The 7,897-nt window shown below is 29.0% G+C and overlaps 1 protein-coding gene and 1 long non-coding RNA gene across 3 annotated transcripts; both read left to right on the top strand.

Annotated features, from left to right (window-relative positions):
- The first annotated feature begins 7 nt into the window (after positions 1-7).
- LOC130672357 (uncharacterized) lies at positions 8-1,082 on the top strand. The gene is made up of 3 exons (XR_008990690.1): positions 8-151; positions 259-322; positions 404-1,082. It is a non-coding gene; the product is annotated as an uncharacterized LOC130672357 (long non-coding RNA).
- Positions 1,083-3,267: 2,185 nt separating this feature from the next.
- Positions 3,268-7,427, top strand: LOC130670988 (esterase E4-like). 2 transcript variants are annotated; one of them, XM_057474641.1, is made up of 8 exons: positions 3,268-3,483; positions 3,547-3,835; positions 3,924-4,109; positions 5,521-5,723; positions 5,792-5,948; positions 6,380-6,700; positions 6,761-6,905; positions 6,979-7,427. In XM_057474641.1, exons 1-8 carry the CDS (start codon positions 3,349-3,351, stop codon positions 7,127-7,129), a joined length of 1,587 nt encoding a protein of 528 aa, XP_057330624.1. In that variant the 5' UTR covers positions 3,268-3,348; the 3' UTR covers positions 7,130-7,427. The 2 variants fall into 2 exon arrangements, with proteins under 2 accessions (XP_057330624.1, XP_057330625.1); XM_057474642.1 differs by lacking the exons at positions 6,761-6,905; positions 6,979-7,427 and having other exon boundaries at positions 6,380-6,477; positions 6,548-6,670.
- The last annotated feature ends 470 nt before the right edge of the window (positions 7,428-7,897 follow it).

The following is a 7,897-nucleotide window of genomic DNA, read 5'->3' as shown; positions in this document are numbered from 1 at the left end:
GCTATATTTCTACGACGATAGTATTTTTTTATTTTATTAGTACGGAAAAAAAAAAACGTGCAGTTATATTGTATATTTTTTTTCATGATGGATAAAGGTTCAGTGGTATCATTTTCTTATATTTGTTGACTTGAGTTTATATTTCAAGACTGTAAGATATAAAAAGTTTTTTTCCTGATTAAACAAGTTCTACTTTTTTTTTTTTTCATTCCATTTCATTACTTATTTTTGAATGAATTTAAATACAAATTTTTCCAGTTAGGAGAAGTAGTCGAGCTCAAGATGCGTTCTTATTAATAAGATGGCTCTTAAGTATGAACTGGTAAAAAATTTAAAAGTCGGCAGATTATTGTATAGAAAAATTATTTCAAAATATCAAATACAAAAAATTAATTTATTTAAGAGACAATTCTACACGGAGAAAGACATATTTGGGAATATGTGCCAGCAAAATAGCATACATACGACAAATTAAAGATATAAGCCAGATATATAATATTTTGCGGGAATATATATTTTTACTGGTGTAAAAATTTCACTGCTTCCATTGAATACAAACCATTGTACGTTTAAAAAAAAGTTCTTAAAGTTTTTTCTTATAATTGTAAAACAAGTAATCATGCCCGGGTCAAAAATAAAATTTGATTCAGGCTCGCTTCACCTTATTTTCTTTGAAGTTATCGATTTGCCGACGATTTTTCGATAAGATTTCGACTTTTTCGATTTAAATTAAATTTTTCTCAACTTTTTGAACTTTCCCGAGTCGAAGTATTAGACGTAAGTCGAACGTTCTTAACGTTTTGAACGTAATTTGAACGATTTTTTTGTATTTTGGTTCATAAAAAAGTGGTAATTTCATAAGTTATGATTTTAGTTTAATGATAACATCAATTAAATTACTTCAATATTTGTAATCACAATTTTCATCACCTTGATATCATAATATATGAACAAATATACATATATAGTGTTAAAGATAGAAGTATGAAACTGAAAAAAATTTTTTTTCAAAATACGAATTCTTTATTTAAGAGCCAGAAAAGCGGACGACAAAATTTTCGGGAATTAACGTGATTATAATCCAGGAGTACAAAATCGATGAAAAAAATTTTTTGGTATGCTTATGTTTTCTTATTGGAAGTGTAAATAGTAGACTGGGCCAAAAAAATTGACTATTTTTTTTTTTCATAGCTATATCGGAAATATTATTCAGAATGACAAAAAAATAATTTCATGAAAGTTTGAGCCCTTAACATTAATTTTAAGAAGTCTATCATCGCTATTTTTAATTTTAATTCATAATTTGATGTTTTACGTCAGAACTGCTAAAACATTGGAGTAAAAAAAAATCATTTTTACTTATTCTTATGTAAAATTAAATTCCCTAGAAAAAAGGTCTGATTGAAAATTTTCGTCAGACAAGCCGTTTCCGATTAATTAAGCTTAATAAATTGATATATTTTTTCGATTTAACATTTCCACTTTTGAATTTTGTAACTGACGAATCAATAAATATCTAATAAAGACCATGACAGATTTTCGAAGGAAATTAAATGCTCTACAAAAAAGGTCTCTTAACATTTTTTGCTAAATTCACTCCTTCGAAAGTTATTCAAGGTTGAATTTGAGTCAAAACGATTTCAATACCGTGAATAACTTTCGAAGGAGTGAATTTAGCAAAAAATGTTAAGAGACCTTTTTTGTAGAGCATTAAATTTCCTTCGAAAATCTGTCATGGTCTTTATTAGATATTTATTGATTCGTCAGTTACAAAATTCAAAAGTAAAAATGTTAAATCGAAAAAATACATCAATTTATTAAGCTTAATTAATCGGAAACGGCTTGTCTGACGAAAATTTTCAATCAGACCTTTTTTCTAGGGAATTTAATTTTACATTAGAATAAGTAAAAATGATTTTTGTTTACTCCAATGTTTAAGCAGTTCTGACGTAAAACATCAAATTATGAATTAAAATTAAAAATAACGATGATAGACCTCTTAAAATTAATATTAAGGGCTCAAACTTTCATGAAATTTTTTTTTTTGTCATTCTGAATAATATTTCCGATATAGCTATGAAAAAAAAAATAGTCAATTTTTTTGGCCCAGTCTAATAAATAGGTTTTAGTTTTATGATAAATATGTTTTCAATTTATGATACCCCAATCTACGTTCAAAACGTTCAATTTACGTTTAAAACGTTAAGAACGTTCAATTTACGTCTAATATTTCGACTCGGGTTTTTAATCTTGGTTTCAACTTATTTCAACTTATTCGTATTTTTTTTTCTTCGTTTGAAATTATTCGTCTTTACTTTAAGCACGATAGTCATTCACCTTATTTTTGACTTGCTGAATCAAGTCGAAAAAAAGTTATTTATTCGTCTTACTTCCGCCTTAATATATAAAAATTATTTCACCTCAGTTTTGACTTTTTTGCCTTATAATTTAAGTCGAATAAGTCTAAACCAAGTCAATTTCGACTCGATTTCATCTTTTTCGTCTTAAATCGCAACTAAGTAAGCCAGTTAAGTTTAAACCAAGGCGAAAAACTCAATGTATTTCATATCTCCGTAAAAAAAAGTCGAGTTTTTCTTGTGAAAAACGGCTCCAAATTTCGACTTGGTAAACCAAGTCTAAATCAAGTTTTATTTTTGACCCGGGTGATTACAGTAAGCTGATGGACCTATGAAGTTTCAAAATTCAAATATAATACCACATCACTGTTGTTTTTGCATCTTAATTCTTGAACATCGTACTTTGAAGTTACGTATAAAGTATTTTGAATGACTTTGCTGACTAAAAATCGTTAATTAATTTTTTTCAGCGTACCACATATAATATAATTAATGTATCGAGTATAAATGTAATAACTCAATGGCCAGAAATAAAATAAAATTCTTAAATAAACTTGACTTTGTAAACAAATAAAATTATTTATTTTTTGTAGGTATATTATAATGAATTAGACTTTGTTATTAAGCAATAAATTCAAAATAATGATAATTAATAGATTAATAGAAGCTTGACCTTTGTTATACTAAGGCTTAAAAAGGAAATAAAAATTGTTTTATCACTCAATCGTTAGCTATATTGCCTTATATATTAAAATTACGGTTTTATATGATTTTCACACGCTTACATACAATGTGCCTTTTGATGTCCATGACATTTTATATTTTATTACTCTACAAATGACATTTGGTTTAAAAAAATTTAATTGAAACGCCGACTGCACGTATTTAAAGGCCTACAATTTATAAATCTTTATTTAAAAGCGTACTATCTCTTTACGTATAATAAGTAAGTGATAATTATAAATTATTATTTTAAATTAATAAATAAATAATGGAGAATCCAATCGTCCAAGTTCAGCAAGGCAAGCTACGAGGTATTAAAGAGCGCAATTATAATGGAAATAATTATTACGCATTCCGAGGTATTCCGTACGCGAAACCGCCGATTGGAAAATTACGATTTAAGGTTCTGTATATTTTTATTTTAACTTATTATTAACTTATATTTTACATAGAAATATTTTTTAAGGATCCTGAGCCAGCGGTATCATGGTCTGGTATCAGAAGCGCTACAAAGTATGGTAATAAATGTGCACAAATAAACTGGTTTACACAGAAAATTGATGGAAGTGATGATTGTCTTTACCTGAATGTGTTTACGATGGAATTAAATCCAAGTGAAGCAAAAGCTGTCATGTTTTTTATTCACCCTGGAAATTTTTCTTTTGGATCTGGGAGCGATGAACTTTATGGTCCGGATTTTATCGTTGAAAAAGATGTTGTTTTAGTGACGATAAATTACCGGGTTGGAATACTAGGTTAGTTATAATTTTTAATATTCGTAAATATAAGGCTGGAAAACAGAGATGCGAGCTATTCATTATATTTGCTACTAATTAATTTAAGGTTTTCTTAATTTGGATGATGAATCAGCATCTGGTAACCAGGGCTTAAAAGACCAAGTGATTGCGCTGAAATGGGTTCAACAGAATATTGATAAATTTGGAGGTGATCCAAATAGTGTTACCATTTTTGGAAGCAGCGCTGGAGGTTCTTCAGTCCATTACTTATCTCTATCGCCGTTAACGCAAGGTTATTAATAAACTTAATTATATTATACGGTGGTTGTAATTTTTTTAAGTTTAACTAATTTTTTAACTTACATTCTCTAAACATGAATTAGTGGAAATTTCATTAATTACGTTAGTGAAGCAGTATTCACTTTATAATCAGTGTATTTAAATAACAAATTAGTGAATTCTCGATAATAAATTTAGTAGTATAATTTTCACAAGCAAATTAGTGATTTTCACTACTGAACTAGCGATATTTTCATGATTTCTACAAGTGAAACTGTTATTCACTTCTTAATTTGTGAATTTCACAATTTCACTAGTAACTTTAACTAGCCAATAAATCAATATTTTACTAGATATATATATAATTAATAACTATGGTACTATTTTTAAAAATTTTAATAAAACTTTCAAAATAAAAAAAAAATAGAAGTACAGAATAATAATATATTTGTATGAAAAGTACGTCAATCATAACATCACGGATTTTTTATTTCTTCATCAGTCATTGTTAGGTATCATAACGAATGTACTATTTACACTCACGCGATCACATGCGTAGGTCAGCGCAGTGGATAGCATCAAAGACTTTGAATCGGAAGGATGCAGGTTCGAGCCCAGCAGTCACCGGGATTTTTTCATCTATCAAAATTATGTATACTTCCTCTAAGTAATGATTCTAATACATTGATCACATTTCGGATCTAATTACAAGTGTCTTATATTTTTTTTCGCAATATAATATTTTTTTTCACCGATGAAATCAATGGATTCCCATATTCACGTTTTAATTTAATGGATTCTCATATTCACTTATCAAATCAGTGAATTATAATATTCACATATTCATTTAGTGAATATTCACTAATTCTGCGTGGTATGATTGTAGCATTGACAATTAGTGAATATTCACTTAAAATTAGTGAAAAATCACTAATTCATATTTAGAGAGCAAAATTTACAAAATTTACTAGAGTGTTACCAACTGTTTTAAAATTTTTAATAATCTTTTTCTGACGATTTTAAAATTTTCTGTCGTATTTCCGATAGCTATAAAATCCTCTAAATCGTTGCAGCCGATTATTTAATTTTCTTAAATATTCCAGACAATTTGGAAATTTTTTGAACGATGTCAGAGTTGTCTAGAACATTCAAGTGAAAGCGATTTCCGAACACTCAACTTGCATTAAGAGAAGGTCAAGCAAAATAGAATAACAAAAAAAGTTTTATAAAAATTTTAAATTGCGACTTATTAATTTTGAAATTATTTTTGAGCAGTTTAGGATACTCGGGATTTAATTTTTTTTTTTTTTAATTTTTTCTTTTCGACCGATCCGGTGTATAGAATTAATATCATTATTATGTTTTTACATATTTTTTATTTGTAACGAAAAATAAAAATATTATTACGATAAAAATTTTCTCAGGGCTATTTCATAAAGTCATTTTACAAAGTGGAGTTGCAACAAATCCATGGGCGACAGTACCGCATTCAATGAAAGAAAAAGCCATTGAAATATCATCAATACTGGGGAATAAAATAACAGATTCAAAAGAACTTGTCGATTATTTACAAAAAACTGATGTGCAACTTTTGCTTAAGGCAGCAGCATCACTTCTATCTTGGGAGGTAGTAACAATCAGTTACATCATTTTTCCCAAAGAAGCTATAAATAATTATTGTTTTATAATACACAGAACAAATACTTGTCTCTTAATACGTTTGGGCCGTCAGTTGATCATAAATCCAAAACGCCGTTTTTGTCGATTCCAATTGAAGATGCCGTTAAGTCTGGCATCAAAATACCTTGTATTATTGGTATGGCAAGCCATGAAGCTATTATTACACTTGCAGGTACTTATAATACTCAATATGTATCTTAGATATATTTAAGTTATAACTAGTGCCATCGAGTGTATAGTTGTCCCAACAAGAGAGTGTTTATCTCAACACCAACGCTTAACATTGCTTTCCTATACCCCCACTGGTAGCGCGACTATTAAACCGAAGACACTTCAACCGAACGATATTTCAACCGACAAAAATTCCTGATAAGAGGGCACCTAAATAAGGGAGTCCAGGTTACTTTCAATTGAAATGTCGCTAGGTTGCACTGTCGTTCGGTTGAAGTGTCCTCGGTTGAACTGTCTTGTCTTCGGTTTAATTGTTACAGAACCCTCATAAAAATAATTTCTTCAGAATCGATAAAACTAATGATTCGATAAAAAAATTACTGTAATAATTGAATTGATTTTTGAATTTTTTTATAATTAAACTTATTTTAGGACTAAATGAAGATAATTTATCAGAAATAGCGGCCAATCAAGACACATTATTACTGCACCCAAACGTTAAATGTTTTTTACAACGCCACAATATTTCAGTTAGTCATGTTAAAAAATTTTATATGGGTGATGAAAAAATATCATTAAAAAATAAACAACTTTTTGTAGATTTTATAAGTGCGACAAATTTTGTAATTAATATCCATCATATTATTGATATTCAACGTAACAATTTGAGTGTACCAACTTATTTCTATAGATTTGATTATTATTCAAAACATACTTCAACTATGCAAAAAATTTTGCGCACTGATCTGAAAGGTAAACTTTTTAGTTATGATAGAAATTAATGGTTTTCATTATTTTCTTTATTGTAATTAGGTACTTGTCATTGTGAAGAGGCAGGATACTTTTTTAATATGAAATTTTATAAAAAAATTGGAATAGAACCACCTGTTCCTGGTACAATAGAATATTTTATAAAAAAAAATTTTCTTGAATTATGGACAACTTTCGCTAAAACAGGGTACATATACATTAATTTATTATAATACCAAAGTTATCGAATTTATTTGAATTAATTTTGGTCTTTTTGACAGAAATCCGAATCCTCAGTCACCAGAATCGATGTCTGTTGAATGGAAACCCATTGACAACAATCCTACAGAGCATAATTGTCTTAAAATATCTAAAGATCTTCGGATGATAAAAGAGAAAAATTTGCTTTACCAATTCATGAATAATATTTAATAGTATATTACACACCATGGGAGGAAAATAGTGTAATTGCGTACCCAAGCCGATAGCAAGGGTGGCAAACACGCGGTATGGAACGTTCTACCTTTCTTCGTGGTACCTTTCTTCATCATCAGATGACTAGATAATTAGTAATAATTGAGTCCCTTCTGCTACTTTACATCCACTTATTTGCTACACTTAGTATTGAAATAAAAAAACAATTGTCACAAAAATTGATTAAAAACGAAAATAAATCACTTCAAATAAAACTACTAATTAATGGCAAATTAATTGAATAAAAACTAATCAATCGATCAAATAAAACATTTTTTGATCTTACAATAATTTCATAAAAAAAAAATATTCCAAAAATAAGAAGAGGACAGAGGTCGCCGATCGGTTCTCGAGTGGCTCCGGCGATCACTCAAGTTAAGCAGCATCGAGCACGATCGCTACTTGGTTGGGTGACCGCTTAGTCACGCGTTAAGCTCAATCGGAGGTCTCTGACCGTTCGGCACGGGTTGAGGATCTAGTGATCGGTAAAATGGGAATTTTATCGATCACTTATATAATGTTTATTATTTTTAAATGGTGTATTACCGTACGATGGACGGTGTGGCTCAATAAGTTATAGATCAAATTGAACGGAATATAGTATAGTGCTGGATAGCTCAACTGGTAGAGCACTTGGCGCGATACCGACATGGTCTGGGTTCGATTACCAGTTCGGGCTATCTATATTTTTCTCAATTAATCTATAAATTGTCTTATTGAGAAGGT

Source organism: Microplitis mediator, chromosome 7 (assembly GCF_029852145.1).
Source record: "Microplitis mediator isolate UGA2020A chromosome 7, iyMicMedi2.1, whole genome shotgun sequence".
NCBI lineage: Eukaryota > Metazoa > Arthropoda > Insecta > Hymenoptera > Braconidae > Microplitis > Microplitis mediator.
This window is presented reverse-complemented; position numbering and strand designations above follow the sequence as displayed.

What these genes read in the sequence shown, in the direction of transcription:
- LOC130670988 (XM_057474641.1), top strand. Translation starts at nt 3,349, where the DNA reads ATGGAGAATCCAATCGTCCAAGTTCAGCAAGGCAAGCTACGAGGTATT. An exon ending in TCTATCGCCGTTAACGCAAG is followed by an intron (nt 4,110 to 5,520) that starts GTTATTAATAAA and finishes AAATTTTCTCAG; the next exon opens with GGCTATTTCATAAAGTCATT. An exon ending in TTTGCGCACTGATCTGAAAG is followed by an intron (nt 6,701 to 6,760) that starts GTAAACTTTTTA and finishes TATTGTAATTAG; the next exon opens with GTACTTGTCATTGTGAAGAG.